The following is a 20,812-nucleotide window of genomic DNA, read 5'->3' on the forward strand; positions in this document are numbered from 1 at the left end:
TAGCAACATCACCTTTACTGTCTGTACCTCTGTGTGTATATTGTGTAGGCTGCCTCCCTCCCCTCTCCCTCTCCTTCCATCCCTCTCTTTTTCTCTCTGTTCCTCTCCTGCCCTCTCTCTCTCTCTCTCTCTCTCTCTCTCCCTCTGTCTCTCTCTCTCTCTCTCTCTCTCCTTAACCCCCAACCGGTCGAGGCAGATGGCCGCCCACCCTGAGCCATGGTTCTGCTCGAGGTTTCTGCCTCTTAAAAGGAAGTTTTTCCTTGCCTCTGTCGTCTAGTGCTGCTCTTGGTGGGAACTGTTGGGCTTCTGTAAATAACATCACAGAGTACGGTCTAGACCTGCTCTTTTATGAAAAGCGCTGTGAGATAACTGTTGTTGTGATTTGGCGCTATATAAATAAAATTGAATTGAATTGAATTGAATTGGATGATGTTACACTGGACAGGAGCCATGCTTACTACTTCCAAATCCAGGCAAAGACTCACATTGTGGATTCATTAAAATCTGAACTTTGAAGTTCTAAATTCAATCAAAGCTACTGCAGCTAATCTGGTATTTATTTCTACATGGGAATCTTTGTAGGACTCCACAGTACTTTTTGAGTGGACTTAACTCCTAGGTTACACAAAACAATAACTAAAATCACAATGTATTGTTATGCTACTATTCTGTTAGTTTATCAACATTCAATATATAATTTATCATTAACGTCCAAAGTTTTCATTTCAACAGCTGTCAATTTATTTATATCATAGGAAATGTCAAACACTCAGCTGAGCATGTTTTCTTAGACAGAAAAAGTCATACCATTCCTGATGATAAGAGGTTTACCTCAGACTTTTTGTCAATTATTGCATTAGTGTGCACTACTACTACTGGCTTTGTTCCTTTTTACACTAGAATGACGAATTAACCACTTGTTAAGTTGAGTATTACTTTACCAACCATGACCTGTTTTTATGCAATGTTCTGGTGATTTCATATTTTTTCACTCCAATGGGACCACAGACTGACAAATTTGACAAGGCACAGCAAATAACTCCAATCTTATCAATCAATGTCAGTGACTCGCCTGGTTTTGTTGCCATGTGTTTGATGGCGCATGGCCCTACTTTGCAAAATTTGATATTTCCTCCTCACTCCAATAACCCTTTCCACATGAATACACACATTAGCAACTATTTTTCTAGTTTCTTCTACCTTTTATGCTAACAGCTATTTCTCCCCCTTAGTGAATGCAGGTATCTGTAGTGAAGCACATTAGAATCCTACAGTCCAGTGTAAAACTTTTTCTTGTCTTCATTCTTCTGAAAAGACTCTGGGCTAAGCTGTGTCCAGTGCTTTAGTCGTGAGATCACCTAGCTCTGTTGTGGTTTTCTTCAGAACATCTTCCATCCTCTCAGTGTCATCCATGGTTAGGTGTGTTTATTGCTGTTCGGCTGGTTGTCTCCTGTTGCCCCCCCCTCTTTTTTTCCTGTACAAGCCCCCCCCCGTTCTCTTGGAGGTGTCTTTGCTTTATGCAATTGGTGTTTTCCTCAGTTATTTCCTGTTGTCCCCACCCCCCATGCCCATTCTTTTGCAGGTGCTGTCCTGTCTCTGTGTTTGTGCCCCCTCATCCCCATTTCTGCCCCCCTGTCTTGCACGTTGACAAATTAATTCATAAATATTTAAATAATAAAGAAGACAAAGGAGTATAATAAAACTCTCTTGTTAAAGCAAAATCGGTCTGGCTCAACATGGCTCCTCATACTGTATACCAGGCTGCAGGGAGGGACAGGTTTAAAAATATAAAAAGAACTGACCTGATCTAAATTCCAGAGTAGTCAAAAGCTAATTTTACTGGTGCACAAAAGTTTTGGCAATTGTTCTTGGAAAAGCCGAGTTACAGTATGTGAACAGAAACACCACTTCCTTCTGTTTCCTGTGAGAACTGACCTTTGACCCCTACATCTTGCTCCCAGCATCGAGTCAGACACATGATATCCCCTGGGAGCTTGTCGGCATGTGCTCTACAAGGTCCCTGCTTTCCTTTGCTTGATTCTCTGTATATTTTTTAACTTTCAAAGTCTAAAAATACACGTCAGTGCGGATGTTGCTGCTGCATTACATAACCCTTTGGGATTGAAGTGTCAGGAATAAGAGGTTGTACAGAAAGTTTCTGGATCTTAGTTCTCAAAATGTAAACAATTATCGAAGAAAGGACAGTTTCCTGGAACAGCTTCACAGAGGAAAATTACCTTCAACCGTGAATGTTTTGGTTAATATTTAATATACTTGAGGAAAAATGTCAAACCTGACAGCAATGAAGTCAGTTACTCAAACTGTATTTAGTCTATATTCTAAAGTTGTATGTACCATAGCTGTATGATCACTCCCACATGTACCCTCACCCCCAGAAATGTGTCATGCATAATGTTTCTGTCAACTTGTCTTTCTTATGCATTCCCTATGCAACTGTAAAGTTAAGTAGAAGTATTATTACTATTTGTGTTTCTTGGTAGGTGATCTAAATAAAATACTGTATATAATAGAATTTTTTTATGGTCAAAGCCAACAGAAGTTAAATTATTCATTTAGATTCATTTTAGGTTGAGTATTTTGAGTATCCATGCAGTGATTCTATCAAGACTTTGTTGGACTTTTATTCTGCTGTCCTGGGGCCCCATTTATTATACAGCTATGCATAGGATCCATACCCCTCTATACAATTCACAATACACTCCATTTAACTAACCCTAAGTGGTCGCTGCAAAGCCATTTATGAGTGTCGATATACATACTTTTTCTTGCCTCTGTCGCCAAGTGCTTGCTAATAGTGGCTATTGTTTTGTCTCTGTAAATAATATCACAAAGAGTACAGTCTACACCTGCTATAAATGAAAAGCACAATGACATAATTCTTGTTGTGAATTGGCGCTATACATTTGAATATTCTTCACTGAACAGTGGGGTAAATTAAATGTTAAACAGCTTTTCCATTTTTATTTAATATGATCATAGAACGCCTATACGAGTATGTGAAAATAAAAAGGCATGAAATTGGATTATCGCATTTTTATTTTAATATTTACTCAAATAACACATACAAATGTGGAAAATGATAATGCTGTGTTTACAGTTTACATTTTAAAACAGTCCCCTGTAGGCTTCCGTAGTTTTGGCATCTCATGAACATTTTACCTCACTAATTAAACTGGCCTTCCTGGATTGTATTTCACCAGTACCTTAAACAACACAACCCTACCAACAGCCCCCTGTGCTGTTAATGCAGGGCTGTTTTCTGTTTGAATCCTCATAATTTTGCCCAAGACAGGCTCCTCAACACCCAATTTTTGTCTTTCCTTTGGCACGGTTTTTGTCTGTTCTACAGCATTGTTTTTGTTTTGGACACAGTTTTTGTCTTGACTTTGGCAATGTTTTTTTGTTCTGTTTTGCCACTTATGTTGTCTTTTTTTACCTTATGTTGACTGTCTTGTTGCACTGCTTGAATGTTAAATGTAGCACCACTGTCTCCAGAAAAATTATTTAAAAGTTACACACACACACACGCACACACACACTTCAACTGACTGGGAATGTTATTTGGGAATGTTTTCGGTTTGTGAGCAATTTTGTCAGCGGGAAAGAAGGAGTGTGTATTGGAGTGGTTGATCTTGTATTGATTACATTTGAGTAGAGACAGAGAGTGAGGGAGGGCACCTTGTGTTCATCAGAGTTTTATCGTTGTCTAAGTTTAGATCATGGCTCACAGACGTCTTCTCAAGTAACAAGGCTGCAGACTCACTTCAGCTACTCCACAGTGAGACAGAAACAGAGCTCCACACAGAGCTTTAAAGAGACACGCAAAGGCACAAAATAGTGGCAAGTAGCAAGAAAATACTAGAGGCAGGAGAGGGGCTGTTAATGCTGGACGCTGGCATACACTGAGAAATCTTAAAGAGGATACACAGACCTACAGGGAGGAAGAGAACAAACCAGACTATTCTGTTTTGAAGCAATTCACTTGATAAGTTGATCTTTGCTTTTTACCTGCTGGGACTAGAAAATGACAGAGGAAGCAGAAGATGGATTTGATCTCTGTCCAACCTCCAGGTCTGACCAACAGGCTCCACATTTTCTACAAGATATCATCTTCCACGGCAAGTTTAAGGTGAGTTTCTCTATGAGAGAAACAGAGACTGACAGTGGGGGAGGAAAATGAGAGCTCAGACAAGATAGAGACAGCCACTTAATGAAATCTGTTCAGATAGAGATGTAGACAGTATGGACTGTCCACACATACTTGGTACATGTAATACTATTACATGAAGTATGTTGTGATTTGGGATATTGGCATTGTAAAAAAGCTCAAATGACTGCATTTTTACAATGGTACATTAATTCGACATAATCTTTTTAACCTCACTAACCCCCTGTTGTGTCAGTCAAAATAACACATCACATATTGTTCAAACTCACAGAAGCTTATTTGGAATTGTAGTGGAGATCCCAAAATCTCACCAGGTACCAAATATGTCAGGTTTAATCTTAGATACATGTTTATAAAATGATACACAAAGACATGAGATAGACCTTTGTGCAGTCCAAAAAGCCCCAAAACATGAAGTCTTCTGTTTTGTCTATTTCACCTGACAATTTTTCAGATTTTATTGAGTCAAGATCATGATTACATTACAAACCCTGACAAACAATAGCAACCAAGAATGAAGTGCAAGATACTTTTAATAAATAGAATTTCTCGCTGCTTCTTCTTTTTTAACATGACCTAAGCTTTTCCATCATTGTCTGTGTTCACATCAAAATGACATGATAAAATAATCGATAAGCATTTTAGGCCATGTACATTCCCATGCCTTTTTACTAGCTGACTTGTAAACATGAAGTTAGCCGTTATTATAATAGCCGGGACCTGGCTATTCTCTGGATCGTTGTGCAATCACTGCTTCCTCAATCCGTGATGAAGATCAAAATAAGTTCATTCTGATTATTGCCAGGAGAACTCTACAGCTAATGTATCTTCTCTGGTGGTCTATAACGCCAAGAGCTCACAAAAGAAATTAGAGGGAAACTCTATACACACAGATTTGATCCTGTCTTGTTTTCACAAACAAACTAAGATCTCTTAGAGGAGTTATAAATGTTTTCTTATTTCCAAAATAATGTACTTAGGGGTTAAGACCGTCATCATAGCACTCGATCACCTTCAGAAGATTGTTTTGCCCAGATTTACATTTTTCTGAGCACTATAAGCACTTGTTGTCCATATTGGCTCAAAATTTGAGATTTAAAGTTAATTCTTCACTTAAAATACAGCAGTTGCACAGAAGTCTCAATACATCGTTCATTTAATAGCTGTCCTGGAGCTTCATAAAAATTCCTTGGTGTTCAGGTTGACGGTTTGCTCTGCTGTAATACATAAATGGCCTGTTGACTTACTTGACATTAGATGACGGCGCATGGCATAAAATAAGTCACTATTTTTGGCACACTTTAATACACAGATGTCATTTGAGTTGCTAAATACCTGGCTGTGGTGCCTGGTATTTGCAGTGGAATGTTCTCCAGTGCTGCAGGTGTGTCCACAATGTCTCTTGCAAGTGTCTCCATGATTAGTGTCCTTTTCTCATGACCTCCCTGACCGCTGATTTTTAGGTGCTAATTTTAAATAACACTGCTATTTTCACTTCCAAACATGTGACATACACATGGAATGGATTTAGCAGTAAACAGGCCAGTTGCACACTGGTGTCACTAGGGGCACTGTTTATCCAGCCATCCATCCCTTCAAAACGTTTATCTTGGTCTGGGTTATACTGTATGATGGCATAGAATTTTGTGGGATTAGGAGATTTAAGCAAAGGTACTAAAAGTAACTAAGGTGTCAGAGGTACTGAGAATCATTGCCATGTAGTGAGGATGAGACCACTGTGAAAGGTGTACGCCACTGATTTATTACTGCACTTATAAAGTCGGGTTACTCAAAAGAAATAGATTTAAAAAAGAATGTTCATAATCAAAGCAGCAGAAGCCAATCAATCCTTTCAAGAGTCAATGTGTTAGGCTGTCATGTCACAGAGCATAATTCACACACTCATGCAGTGATGGGCAGTATTTATGATACATTTATAATATGTAGAGTAACATGGGGTAAGGTTCCCCCCCTTACCCCATGTCACAAAATGTCACAATTTATTTTCTTCTGGCTGCCCCTCGTCTCACTGAACTAAAAAATTTGGTTGATCGTTTGTAAGTTAGATGTTATTTAGACACTGGATAGACCCTTTAGCCAACTAGCAACTTCACTATCAGAAAGTCTGAGGTAAAATTCTGAGATTATAAACTCACATATGCTCACATTTCTAGCTAACTAGCTAGCTGGCAAGTGCATATTTAAATGCCTCTTCCCTAAAAAATACATTTGATTAAATACAAATTAATTTGTCAACTATAGCTATTTATTTTACTTTATAATATGTTGCCCTAAACATGGCCTTCTTAAAGATACAAAAAAATCAACAAAATGTTCTTTAATGTCTCAGAAAATAGAAATTGAGCTTTGGGGAGGCGTCTTACCCCATTCTACCCTATTTAAAATACAAAATAGGATTTTATTATTTGTATTTTATAGGGTTGAAGAAAGTGGCTTCATATTTTGTATTTTAAAAATACTGTAATTACTTTGATAAGTCTACATGTTGACATCATAAAAAGAAAATCAGTGCCAACTCAGTAGTTTGCCCAGACTTGTTGAGATCAGAAAAAGAAAACTGATACAGACCCAAAGAAATGGTGAGAAATATGTAGGTTGCCAGATTTCCATCTATTTTTAGCATAAATTGCTCCAATTCTTCTGTTAAGTTTTGGTGTTTGCTTTAGTAGCCTAGGCTAAATCGTTTACCAATTTACGCAACATTCCAGCTAACTATTTGTTTTTATAACATTAGCTTGCTTACTTTCTTACTTACTTTCAGTCTATGCTAAGTTTTCGGTGGTTGTGCGCAAAAAATAAAGCGTTACAGAGTTGTACAACATGACTTTATAATGTCACAAGATGGTGTAATTTGTTAAATGCACACAAGTGTCTTATTTTCATTAACATAGATGTGCTGCAATGCCAATAAACAGCAGGTTATCAACTCATCCACCACTTGTGTAGCTCACAACTTCCCGTCAAGTCTAAGTGTGGAATGGGGGCTGTTTGGTGACGCCTCCAAGTCGTTCTCCCTCTTTTGCTAATCATAATGACAGATGGGAGCATGAAGAGGCATTAGCCTGTGAGTAGAGACATGAGTGAGAGAAAAGCAGACACTTACACTGGTGTAAGCTTGTAACTGATGCCTTGCAGCTATCTACCTGTTTTACATGTAAGTAAATTCCATTAATGTGACTCAAAAGCTACTATCCTAATCTACCTTATGAGTAATTAGCAAACTGTTAGTTAAACTTTAAACAGTTGGTTACTTTAAAACTAACCTTCATCTGGGTGATGTGTCAGGGTAAGTCATGTGTGAGGACCCAAACACAAAGGTAAATGCTCCGAATTTATATAGCTTTTCGACCACTCAAAGCGCTTTTACACTACATCTGCATTCACCATTCATTCACTGAGCCTAAGTGAAACTGAAACTGACATTCACACACATTCATACACTGGCAGACAGCCACCAGAGGCAATTCAGGGTCCAGTATCTTGCCCAAGGACACTTTGACATACAGCCTGGGGGAGCCGGGGATTGAACCGCCAACCTTTCAATTAACGGCCAACCCGCTCCTGAGCCACAGCCACTGAAATTGATTTCACAAAAAGTGAGCGCACTTACTGAAACAAAGCCGCTTCAGACTGCGACCGTGACAATCCGTGTTTTAATATTATTTATTATTTATCCGTTCTTTTATTATTTCGTTTCAAAACAGAATCGGAAAAACCAAAAAACCAAGTCCTTTTTGTTTTTTCTGTTTTAAAACCAAAAACGGAAAAATGGAAAAACCAAAAACCAGACATCATAATGAAAGAATGAACCATACACGGATTTGTAACCTAGCAGATGGTATAAGTTACTCACAAGTCCACAACCACACAACATCATTGTTCCACATCTTACCATAAACCACTACAAAAATCACCATATTTCAACTCAATTTTACATAAAAATTGGCCAAACAATTTGAACATTTGCGCCGTAGCTTTCACATCAGGTGCAACATTAGCATTATAGTTATATCTTTAGCTGTGTTATGTTCACAACAACTCTGCATTTGAACAGTCTGTGAAGTTACATTGCCGTGTTTATTTTAAATATAATTCAAAACCAATAAAGCATACTTACAGGTTGTGATTGTGAATTTCCAGGCCCAAACCGAGTCGGAGTTGCATCGTCTTTTAGGACTAAACGTTGAACTGTTGCCAGTGTTCTGACGATCTATGCTGCCTTGCCGAAAATGCTACCATAGCGCAAATGGATAGACTGGACTCTACTCAGCCCTGCTCCGTTTTCCATTGCAGATAGTACCCAGAGATAGTACGTAGCTTGTCGTCATAGCGACAAGCACATTTTTGTTCCGCCATCACTTCTCATAAAACTGTCAATATTCGAAATCTACACAGCTGATTTCTCACCTCAAAACTTCTCAGAAGTAAATTTAGTGATGAAATTCCATATGAAAACTGTTAATATAAACCTTTCTGTTGGATTGTCAACCAGAAATACAACTGCAGGGAATTGCAAAATATCTCCTTCGGCCAGACTTCCTTTTCAATCAAGGGAGCTCAGATCTGGAATGGGCTGCCTATTGAGCTAAAAACAGAACAAAATCATCAACAATTTAAACATTTTTAACGAGACATTGAGCCTCCAGTATTTGAATTGACTGTCTAGCCCAAAGTTACTTTTCATGATTACTGGGCCATGATCTGAGACAGAGATTGGCTCAAACAAGCACTCTGTTACTCTATACACCTGAAAAAAACAATTTAAACACGAAAAAGTCGGATTGACATGAAAGTTGAGCCAAATTGTTCAAAGGAGTCCCCTGACTCCAGCGACCAAAGTTGACCCATATATGCGCATAGGTGGCGCTGTTATTTCAGATTTAAGACGGGAAAAAAATCCCATTGACTTACATTCATTTTATATCTCTATAACAACAAGTCTGATTGATACCAAATTTGGGTCAACTGTTCCCCATGGGCCCTTATGACATCTGAAAAATTTGGCTTAAAGGTTGCACTATATTCGAAGCTGAAATACCGTGGTAAAATCCTGTTCATTTTCGTATGGTATAAGAGACGCATTTGTGCGATGACGTTTTCATTTCACTAAATCGTAAAAACTGTAAACCCTATTAACTCAATAGTTAATTAACTCCTCCCACACTGCAAGTCCGATCAGCACCAAACTTGGCACGGACCATCTCTGGACGAAGCTCATACAAGCTTGTGCTACCCGGATTGATATGCAAAAACTGTTGGAATTATAAGCTAACAAATGCCTCACGCAAAAATCTAAAAAGGAAGTGATGTCATATCTATATATAACGACTGATCTACACCAAACTTGGGGAGCTTATCTGGCACGACTTCCCTAGGTGGTGCTATTAATCGTATATGAAATAACGCTCCCATAGACATACATTCATTTGATATCTCCATAACCGCAAGTCCCTTTCATTTCAAACTGGGGGGCACCCAGGTTGACTAGTGCGGCCCTCGCAGGGTGAGGGGGATGGCTGGCGCTGGGGGGCTTGAACTGCTCTTACAACTGCTTGCAGTAGGTTAGAAGAAAGTTGAGCCTCTGCTCCTATGGAAACCCATTCATTTTTTTCACATAAAAATATTAATATAAAATCAACCATTAGAGATATTACCAATTAGATGCTTCTGTGTAAATTAGTTGCTTCTGTGTCTTCATGTTATTCATGTACACTGGACTACACATCACAGAAAATATGAGCACAAGCAAAACAGTGCTGTGCCGCGCATTTGTGGTCATAGATTACCCTCTATTGGTGCTTTGAAGAATAACATGCATTCAGTTCCCACTGACTTGCTGTGGTGTTTTTAAATTTGTGTCTTAGTCTTTCTCAATGCAATCAATGTTTACGTGGATATCAGTGTTTCCTGACTGGACCTCAAATAATAATAATAATAATATATATATATATATATATATATATAAGCTAAATAGTGGTGTGCCAGGAGTGTTTGGTCATTGAGCGCCCTCTGTTGGTGCTTCAGAGGCATTTAATGTCCATGAAAACCAGAGCAATGGAGAAAGAAAAATTTGAACCCGTGAGTCTCAGTAGGGCAGTGTTTAAGTGCTTGCTCTGCCAACCCCAAGCTTAACAGTTCGACCCCAGGAAATGGCATGTTAACTCCAATACTGAACTGAAGAAATACTTCTGCAAATGTGTTTCATTTTTGACGGCATTCTTGAAAACTTGGAACACTTTGAACACACACCAGGAGGGTCAAAAACCAACAGGAAGATTTTAATTGTAAACGTAAAATTTTTGCCTTGCAGTCATTGTACAAATGGTGAGTTTTGGTCAACCAGGGCAGTCCTTGGCATGGAGTGGAATATCAATGATTCGCCACGAAACAGGAAGTTGTTACACCTAAAGTGTACATGCTCACATCTGTACCAAACTTTATGTGATTGATAATGGTCCCGTCCCCAACACATCTACATGCCAAAAGTCAGTTACAGTCATAGTGCCACCTACTGTCAACAGGAAGTATGCCCTGTGTGACACTCATGAGTTTAAAATAAATTTTCTCAACATGATGTACTGGGACATATCGTATCGTTACTGGATGCTCCTTTGCACAGGGTGTGACTTTCAAGTATTTCATGCAGGGTTGAAAGTGTGTGATTCAGAGCAACACTATCTGATGCGCTTCACGTGCGAGGACCCATCCAACGCTGATTGCTGCTTTTTTACCATAAAACTTTGAATAATAGCCTGGGCTTCTTGCTAAAAACACTAAATTGACCCTGCCTATATCTGGGACAAGTGTCCATATAGGACAGGCCTTTAATTCCTTTTGCACAAAACTGAAACTACTATTTATTTCAAACAGAATAATACTTGTATCAATTACACGTCATTCATTTGATCTAGCTCCGACAGACGGCTTATGCGCTTGTATTTTGAAGCAACATCACAACAACAACACGGTGCACGATGAGAGAAGTTAGTAGACAGAGAACGATGGACTTCACATGACAGGATTCACAACTTGGATTAATTTTTATGAAAAGCTGTTTTGATTCTTCTGATGGGTGGACACTTATAGACTTAAGGGGCGGGCTGGCTGTTAATCGGAAGGTCGGCGGTTCAATTCCTGGCTCCCCCTGGTTGCGTGTCAAAGTGTCCTTGGGCAAGATACTGAACCCCGAATTGCCCCTGGCAGCTGTTCCATATGTATGTAGGAATGTGTGTGAATGTTAGTTTCGGTTTGAGCACTTAGGCTCAGTGAATGAATATGGATGTAGTGTAAAAAGCGCTTTGAGTGGTTGAAAAGACTAGAAAGGCGCTGTACAAATACGGAGCATTTACATTTAAAGAAATATAAATAATCAAGGAATGGACACATTCAGGCTCAACGAGTGCTTTAAAGGTCATCACTTTTTTTCCTTTCCTCTCGTACCATGCAGGTTACACCGATAAATAGTGGAAATAGTGTGCATATGCTTCTATAGAAATATGAACCCATCGGCCACATGGCGGCGCTGTAAATAAAAATGAAAACTTTGAAAGGCCACGCCCCTTACGCCAGAAATCCGAATGACTTGAAATTTCTCACACAGGTGCAGCAGGAACAATAAGGTGCGCCTATAAGTTTTTTTTTTTTAAACTTGAATTTTTTAACATCTCCTCCTAGACTGGAGCTCCGATTGCCACCAAATTTTCATCATTCATGAATCATCATTGGTTCAAGCCTATTAAAAGTTGTATAAAGCATGTCGATATCTCAATTACTTTTCAAGATATTGACCAATGAACTTTGAAAGGGGCATGGCTCTGGACATAAATGAACACAAGTCAGCAACTGTATGCCCGATCATCACAAAACTCACAGGATATGTTCAGATAAGTGCATCATGGGAATTTTGAGGGATGAACTTAAGCTGATGATACACAGGGCAACTTTACTATGTGTTGAACGGATAGCGGTGGTGCGGGGTGAGTGGCGCAGTGGTGGGGGAAGGGGATTACGGTAGTAATCTTTACTCATTACCATTGACAGCAACGTTGCCCTGCACGATTGCTCTAAAAGTTGATCTGTGTATCATCAGCCTTAGGCTGCTCTATATCACCCTGTCCGTCAGAATTCCCATGATGCATGGCGGTGAATAAAGTTTGTTAAAATCTTCTAATAAGTCTCCTATTTGTTTGAAATACAAATGTTACTTTATTATGTTTTTGTTAAACATGTCTGCTTAGAAACAGGTACTTCACTCCTGGTTTCAATAGTAAACCACCACAAGAATGGCAATTACCAAAAAAAAAACACTATATTCTAAGCAGACACATTTAACAAATACATAAATCACAAAGTATTTGTTTCATATTTCAAACAAACAGGAGACTTATTAGCAAATTTTCAAAAGTTTCACTGCCATGCATCATGGGAATTCTGCTGAGAGTCAAACAACTTTGAAAGATCAACATCTTTTCTGCAACCTACAGCTCAAATGGAGTCTGTAGCTGCACATATGCAGAGCATGAAGAGCATTTAGCTCTTAAAGTTGAGTAGGTTGGAAGAAAGTTCTCCCATTGAAACCCATTCATTTTTTTCACATAAAAATATTAATATAAAAACCATTACAGATATCAGTAATAAAAGTAATAGCATAAATCTCCTGAACAGGATGTACATTTTGAAGTTGGAAGGAAGTTTCTAGGACAAACTGCAGGAGAAAATAGACACCGAAAATGGGTATATACATATAAAAAGTAAATATGTGCAAGAGCTGTCAGCCGTTAGCTGTTAGCTGTGACTGCTACCACTGCTGCTACAAAGTGTCATGGGTCGGGGCACTGAGTGCAGACTGAGGCGAGGACCCAAATGCAGACAATGGCAAGGTGAGGAGGTTGCAGTTCAAAAACGTTTATTAATTCAAAAACTAATTGAAACAGGCTTACAAGTAGCTTGAGGCAAAGTCCAAACAAAGGTAATCCAGAACACAAGGCGATCCAAAAACACAGGGAATAATCCAGAACAAGGAAAACGAAGGAACAGGCAGGAACACTCAACATTAGATGCAAGGATGTGACCAAGACTGGAGAGACAAGCAGGCATACACACACACACACACACACACACACACACAGGGACTAACGAGCGGGGTGGGAGCAACACAGGTGAGCGGGATCAGGGCTATCGAGGTAGAGACAGAGAGACAGCAGGGGGAAACAGAGAGAACACTTAGACAAGCAGACATGGAGCAGAGTGAATAACCAAGAAGACAGAAACACACACAAGTTACAAAGAACCAGAACCAAAACGAGAACACAAGACCAGGAGTAAACACAAAAGACATTAACTAATGTACAGGACTAAGAACTAACTAAACAAGACTACACAGAGAAACACAGAACCAAAAACAGACTTAAACAGGAAAGACATGAACACAAAAACCACATTCCTAACACAAAGTACTGCTCCATCAGCAATTGAAAATCCTTTAGCGTTAAAAGAATCACATGCCACAGACTAATTCAGTTAAATATTAAAGCAGAAATCAGCGGTGGACGGGCCCTTACACGTGAAGCGTGACAGGTAGTGTCACTCTGAAGTTGCTCTGTATTGTCACACACTTTGGACGCTGCATAAAATAATTAATAGTCACTTCCTGTGTCCTCTACGTGGTGCAAAGGAGCACCCAGTAATGATACGTTATGTCCCAGTACATCATTTTGAGAAAATTTATTTTAATTGCATAATAGATGTCACACAAGGCTTACTTCATGTTGCCAGTAGGAGGCGCTATGATTATAACTGAATTTTGGCATGTAGATGTGTTGGGGGCGGGGCCATTATCAATCACATAAAGTTTGGTACAGATGTGAGCATGCATGTATACTTAAGCTGTAACAACTTCCTGTTTCGTGGCAAATCATTGACATACCACTCCACGGACTGGCCCCGTCGACCAAAACCCCCTAGTTTGTACATGTGATCATTGATCAAGACTGCACAGCGAAAATTTCTGGAAAGTCACACGGACTAATTCTCTAGGATGATTTTGTTAAAGTGCGTGTGAAAATTGCCATATAGACAATTAAATCCCAAATGGCCAACTTCTTGTTGGTTTTTAACCCTATATAACCCTATATAATAAATAAATAAATAAATAAATAAATAATAAAGAACGAAAAGAAATAAAGTATGAGAGCTACAGCTTCATAATGACTGGATGTGGAACTATACAAATGAAGCTATTGATTAGAAAATGCATGTCCAATCGTTACAAAACTTGCAGGATGTGTTTCATAACAATGTTAATCCACATGTATGATATTATTTTGAAGCCGCTAATGTGAAAAAAGGTTTGAACCCACGAATTGAACCAGTGATGTCCACATAAGTGCCGGAAATATATGCTTTCATTTAAATTGACCACTAGGCGGCGCACATGCAATGCACAATAACTGGATGTTAAATGACACAAATCAATTCAATTCAATTTTATTTATATAGCGCCAAATCACAACAACAGTTATCTCAGAGCACTTTTCATAAAAGAACAGGTCAAGACTGTACTATGTGATGTTATTTACAGAAGCACAACAATTCCCACCAAGAGCAGCACTAAAGGAAGAGGCAAGGAAAAACTTCCTTTTAAGAGGCAGAAATCTCGAGCAGAACCATGGCTCAGGGTGGGCGGCCATCTGCCTCGACCGGTTGGGGGTGAGAGAGAGAGAGAGAGAGACAGAGGGAAGGAGAGAGAGGTGAGGGAGGCAGCCTACACAATATACACACAGAGGTACAGACAGTAAAGGTAATGTAGAATAAATGAATAATGGTACAGATATTTAGGGCCTGTGTCCACCAAAGCGTTTTTTGCCAGCTGAAAACGCCAACTGCTGTTCTGAAAACGCTTAGCTGGGAGTGCTAGGGTGTGTTTTGGAGGTGCAGTGTTTTTTTCGAGACGCTGTGGTTGCTATGATAAATAATTTCCGTGGAGGCAATGTGTTGCAAGTAGGGTAGCCTACTTAATTTTACTGAATGTAAAAATGTCACCACAAAGTAAGCAGGCCTACTTGCTCTGGCCCTTGCTATGCATGAAGGCTGAAACATGAGAGCACAGACTGTCCGTACGTGGGTTCATGAGATTTTGCAGGCGAGGAAACACCTCGGTGAGTAGGCACATCGCTTCATTCAAGATCGGATGTGCTCGGTACGTTTGTCTCACCCCTCCTGCACTGTGATTGGACGGCTGGGTAAAAAGTGACAGTGACGAGCGCAGCGTTTTTCCCAAAGTTGAACATTTTTCAACTCTCGGCGACCGGAAAAAAAGCTCAGTGCCCAGCGCGGAAAAAACTCTCAGACTCCCATTGGAATGAATTGAAAAAAGACACTGGCGTCAGAAAAAAACGCTTTGGTGGACACAGGGCCTTATAGTAGTGTTAATGATAATAATCGTAATGTTAATGATAATAATAACAATAATAACTATAGGACTAGTAACAATAATTGTAGCAGAGGGTGTCCAGTAGGAATATGGGAGCAGCAGGTGACCCGCAACCACAGATCCAGACTCCACAGCTCCAGAGCCAGAAACACCTGCAAGAAGTGATAGGAGGAGAGAAGTCAAGTTAGTAACATGCATTAATGGTATGAGGTTGCATACAGAGGGAGAGAAAGAAGAGGAGACAGGAGCTCAGTGCATCATAGGAAATCCCCCGGCAGTAAAGGCCTATAGAAGCATAACTAAGGGATGGTTCAGGACTCACCTGAGCCAGCCCTAACTATAAGCTTTATCAAAGAGGAAAGTCTTAAGCCTACTCTTAAATGTGGAGATGGTGTCTGCCTCCTGAACCCAAACTGGAACCTGGTTCCACAGGAGAGGAGCTTGATAGCTGAACGCTCTGGCTCCTAGTCTACTTTTGGAGACTTTAGGAACCACAAGTAACCCTGCATTCTGGGAGCGCAGTGCTCTGGTGGGGTAGTAAGGTACTATAAGCTCTTTAAGATAAGATGGTGCCTGACCATTAACAGCTTTGTAGGTAAGAAGAATGATTTTAAATTCTATTCTGGATTTTACTGGAAACCAATGCAGAGAAGCTAAGACAGGAGAAATTTAGGGTGCATTCCGATCGCCCTATAGTTCCCTGTTAAGTGGACTGCGCAGGGTATTCGGCCATTTTAAGTGAGTTTCCAAACCACAGAGAGCACAACGTGTTTACTTCAAAGGGCGCTGTGAACTGTGTAGGGAAGAAGGGAACAATGGTTCATCACTTCACAGGAAGTTGTCAAGAAAGATTACCCATAAGCCTTTGTGCCTCATAGGAGATAACAATAGAGCAGACCACAGAGTTTGTATATCTGTAATTATTGTCATTGTAACTATCCATCCATTGTCAACCGCTTATCCTGCATACAGGGTCGCGGGGGGCTGGAGCCTTTCCCAGCTGGCATCGGGCGAAAGGCGGTGTACACCCTGGACAGGTCGCCAGTCCATTGCAGGGCCACACATAGACAAACAACCTCTCACGCTCACACCTAAGGACAATTTAGGGTCACCAATCAACCTAGTCCGCATGCCTTTGGATGGTGAGAGAACCCACACAGTGCTAACCAATGCCCCACATATTTATCTTATTACTTCAGAGTTTAGGTTACCTAAAAACAACAATGCTCATATGAATCCTTAAGAATGAAGCTGCATATCTTGTAAATTAATCCAATCACATTCATTCACAAGTTACATACATTTTAATAGAATATAAATATTTATTGAAATATACGTTTTGTAATTGTATCAGTTTGTTTTAATTGTTTAGTAAATGTCCACAGTAGCAGCGGGTAGGCCTGCTGCCTCAGAAGGCATCACTTTGAAGTGAAGGCACCTCTGTTTACATTAGTTTCAAACAGCCTTCTAGGGCAGCACTTACAGCAACGTGTGACGTCAGCACGCCGTCTTGCGTCTCTTCTGGCTGTCAGAAGAGACGCTAGCCTTAGCATCAGCTGACTAGCTATTGAAAAGCCAAACGGCTAACAGACGCCTCAGAAATCATACTGAACAAACTTGGTTGGTTACAGTCACTGGCTAATATGATAGTTCTGTGTTTAGTTCTCGCTAGCTTTTCAAAAATTGAAGCGAGAAAACTACTAAAAACTTTTAAAAACACAGTACAAATTCGGCTTGTTTGTCCGCCATCTTGACCAGTTTTCAAAAGCTATGGCGCCCGCAGCCGCGCTGCTTTATGGGTAATAGTCAGCATCAAGTCACCATCGATGCTGCCTTCAAGACTGGCCGTTACTGGGGCAGCTTGAAGGCATCTCAGGAGACAGGAAGAGATCATTCGAGCCCTTTCGAACAACACTCAATGCCTCGCTGTCCTGTTAGACACCTTCTAAGAGAGCAGTTTAGCCCTTTTCGAACACAGCCTGTTTATGTACGCTGTGCACGCAGCCTTGATCTCTTTTCCTGGTTCCTGTCAGAACATGTGCTGCAGCATTCTGGATCAACTGAAGAGTCTTAATGGACTGTATTGAGCAGTCTGATAATAAGGAATTGCAGTAATCCAGCCTAGAAGTAACAAATGCATGTTTTTCTGCATCATTTTTAGACAGGATGTTCCTGATTTTTTGCATTATTATGTAGGTGAAAAAAGGCGGTCCTTGAAATTTGCTTAATGTGAGAGTTAAAGGACATGTCCTGATCAAACGTAACTCCAAGATTCCTCACAGTGGTGCTAGAGGCCAGGGCGATGCCATCTAGGGAAACTATATCTTTAGATAATGCGTCACGGAGGGGCTCTGGCCCCAAAACAATAACTTCACTTTTAACTGAGTTTAACATTAGAAAATTACAGGTCATCCAGGTTTTGACATCCTGAAGGCACATTTGAAGTTTAGCTAACTGATGAGTTTCATCTGGTTTGATCGATAGATATAACTGAGTATCATCTGCATAACAAGGAAAGTTTATGGAATATTTCCTGATAATATTGCCTAAAGGAAGCATATATAAAGTGAACAGGATTGGTCTGAGCACAGATCCTTGTGGAACTCCATGACTAACTTTGGCGTGTATGGAGGACTCATTGTTAACATGTACAAAATGAAATCGATCTGAAAATTAGGACTTAAACCAGCTTAGAGCGTTCCTTTAATGCCAATGAAATGTTCCAGTCTCTGTAATAGGATCTGATGGTAATAGAAGTCCTTTGTCTGATGCAATGAGGAGGTCATTAGTCATTTTCACCAGTGCTGTCTCTGTGCTGAAAATCCTCATATCAAGCTACAGATCAGAAAATATTAGTCTAATTGTTACAAAACTTGCAGGGTATTTTTCACAACAATATCTAAACCCATTTGTGAAGTTATTTTGAACTCGCTAATGCGAAAAAAGGTTTGAACTTGTGAATCGCCGCTTGTGGCTATTTTTAGGGTTCAAACCGCAAAGCGGTGGAACCCTTCTATGTTTGTCTGGTTCAGTTATTAAGGTTCAAACTGCAAAGCGCTGTTCCAGAAGGCAGGTTTAGTAAAAACTCTGAGTAGTTAACCTTGAGATGAGGGAAACTCTGGGTTTTCTTTTCCAGACAGAAGGGTATTGGGGTGCAGCTGGAGAATGTAGTTAGAAAGTGAGTAAAACTTTCTTAGCCTATTTTAAAAAAATTAACAGGCTGTATACAGTCTGAATGTGTGTTAACAGCAACAACAACATTGGATTCTGTCGGCGTGTAGGGAGATTTAAATATGAAGTTATGCTGCTGTGCCTCTTGCGTAAATTTTTCAAGTTGAGATGAGGTTTGTGACGGTATAATCAGCTGCTCCTGCATGGTCCTAAAGCCTTCATTGAAATTGATAGTGTATCTACGTTTCTTATTCAAATACTTTTAGTGATAGGCTATAGCCTACATATAATTACAAAGGTCCGGACCATGGTGACCTCAAAGCTGGCTAAAATATCTTATATACTCAGTTAATATATTGGTGTTGAGAAGCTACAATACAAGCTAAACTAGAAAAAGTTGTAAACCATAGAATGTGAATGCAGCATGTCATTTCTTTTCAACAAAGGTTTGCTTTATGAGTTTGAATGCATCACTACCCTATAAGTCAGTTCCCCACAGGAATCTCAGCTAAATGCTACTACCTACTGACATAAAAGAGCATAACTGAAAAGTACTAAATGGTTGGTTCAAAAGTTTTCTTTTTATGACATACAGGCTTATATGTATATGAATTATTAGCTCACAAATCTCAGATTAATTTTATGGCTCATTCTGTGAGCATCAAACAAAATAGATCCCATAAACAAACAAGCACTTATGCTTCTATATGCAGTTTCCTGTGTCGTAAATCTTGACACTTCCCTGTCTGTTCCCATGTGCATGCTGTCAGCTGCTGAAGGCTCTAACTCCAGAGGAAAACACCCAGTGCCAGCACGGCCTCTACTTTCTGGATGGTCAGCGGCGCATTGACTACGTTCTCATCTACCCCGTGAAGAAACAGACCGGGGGGCGCTCCAGCCGACAGTCAGCGCACCAGCTCACTGAAAATACTGTTGCCTGTAGCCTAGCTTGTGCCCCCCAGAGCCGTGACGATTTCCAACATCACCAAGGACAGAGTGTGAGAGACTCATCGTCTATGCTGTCATCACCGGTGGCGGACGTGGAGCATGGCTGTCCGGGAAAGACCTTCAGCAGCCAGGAAGATCACAAGATGTTCAGGAGGGAGGAGTTTGAAGGGAAACTCAGAGACATGGGCCTGGAGCTGGAGAGAGATGAGGATGTGAGTTTACATCATTATCCTTTTATCCTTTCCAGAAACACTTAACTGCAACTAAAATCTATTTCTAATTATGTCTGTAATCCTCTGATAGAAAATGCATTCTGTTTGCAAAGTAACACAGCACAAGTCAATGTACTAAAGTAAAGATGAGTAGTGGTGGAAATGGCCACATTTTACTGGGGGAACCATACTTGAGGTTGGGGTCCAGTGGGAGTGGGGTTAGGGTTGAAAATTATATTCACAGATTTAAAAAAAAAACAATTTCTTATTGATTTTACTCGTTATCATGAGAGCTACATAGGAAATCTCTTACTAAAGTTACTAAAAAGACTATTTTGAGACAGAGACACAGGTGGACTATAAGACTGTGAGACAGAGAGAGAGGTGGACAATAAGATTATGAGACTGACTGTGAGACAGAGAGAGAGGTGGACTATAAGACTGTGAGACAGTGAGACTGACTGTGAGACAGAGAGAGAGGTGGACTATAAGACTGTGAGACAGTGAGACTGACTGTGAGACAGAGAGAGAGGTGGACAATAAGATTATGAGACTGACTGTGAGACAGAGAGAGAGTTCAATTCAATTCAATTTTATTTATATAGCGCCAAATCACAACAACAGTTATCTCACAGCGCTTTTCATAAAAGAGCAGGTCTAGACCGTACTCTGTGATGTTATTTACAGAAGCCCAACAGTTCCCACCAAGAGCAGCACTAGGCGACAGAGGCAAGGAAAAACTTCCTTTTAAGAGGCAGAAACCTCGAGCAGAACCATGGCTCAGGGTGGGCGGCCATCTGCCTCGACCGGTTGGGGTGAGAGAGAGAGAGAGAGAGAGAG

The 20,812-nt window shown here is 40.1% G+C and overlaps 1 protein-coding gene across 1 annotated transcript in view; it reads left to right on the forward strand.

Moving 5' to 3' along the window:
• The first annotated feature begins 3,869 nt into the window (after positions 1 to 3,869).
• Positions 3,870 to 20,812, forward strand: part of LOC123962261 (anoctamin-1-like) — a 76,181-nt gene continuing 59,238 nt past the window's right edge. Inside the window, exons 1-2 of the mRNA XM_046038288.1 lie at positions 3,870 to 4,150; positions 19,583 to 19,972. Of these exons, the coding sequence (XP_045894244.1) occupies positions 4,046 to 4,150; positions 19,583 to 19,972 (495 nt within the window). The 5' untranslated portion in view covers positions 3,870 to 4,045. The remainder of the gene's footprint in view (positions 4,151 to 19,582; positions 19,973 to 20,812) is intronic.

This window comes from Micropterus dolomieu, linkage group LG22, assembly GCF_021292245.1.
Source record: "Micropterus dolomieu isolate WLL.071019.BEF.003 ecotype Adirondacks linkage group LG22, ASM2129224v1, whole genome shotgun sequence".
Lineage (NCBI taxonomy): Eukaryota > Metazoa > Chordata > Actinopteri > Centrarchiformes > Centrarchidae > Micropterus > Micropterus dolomieu.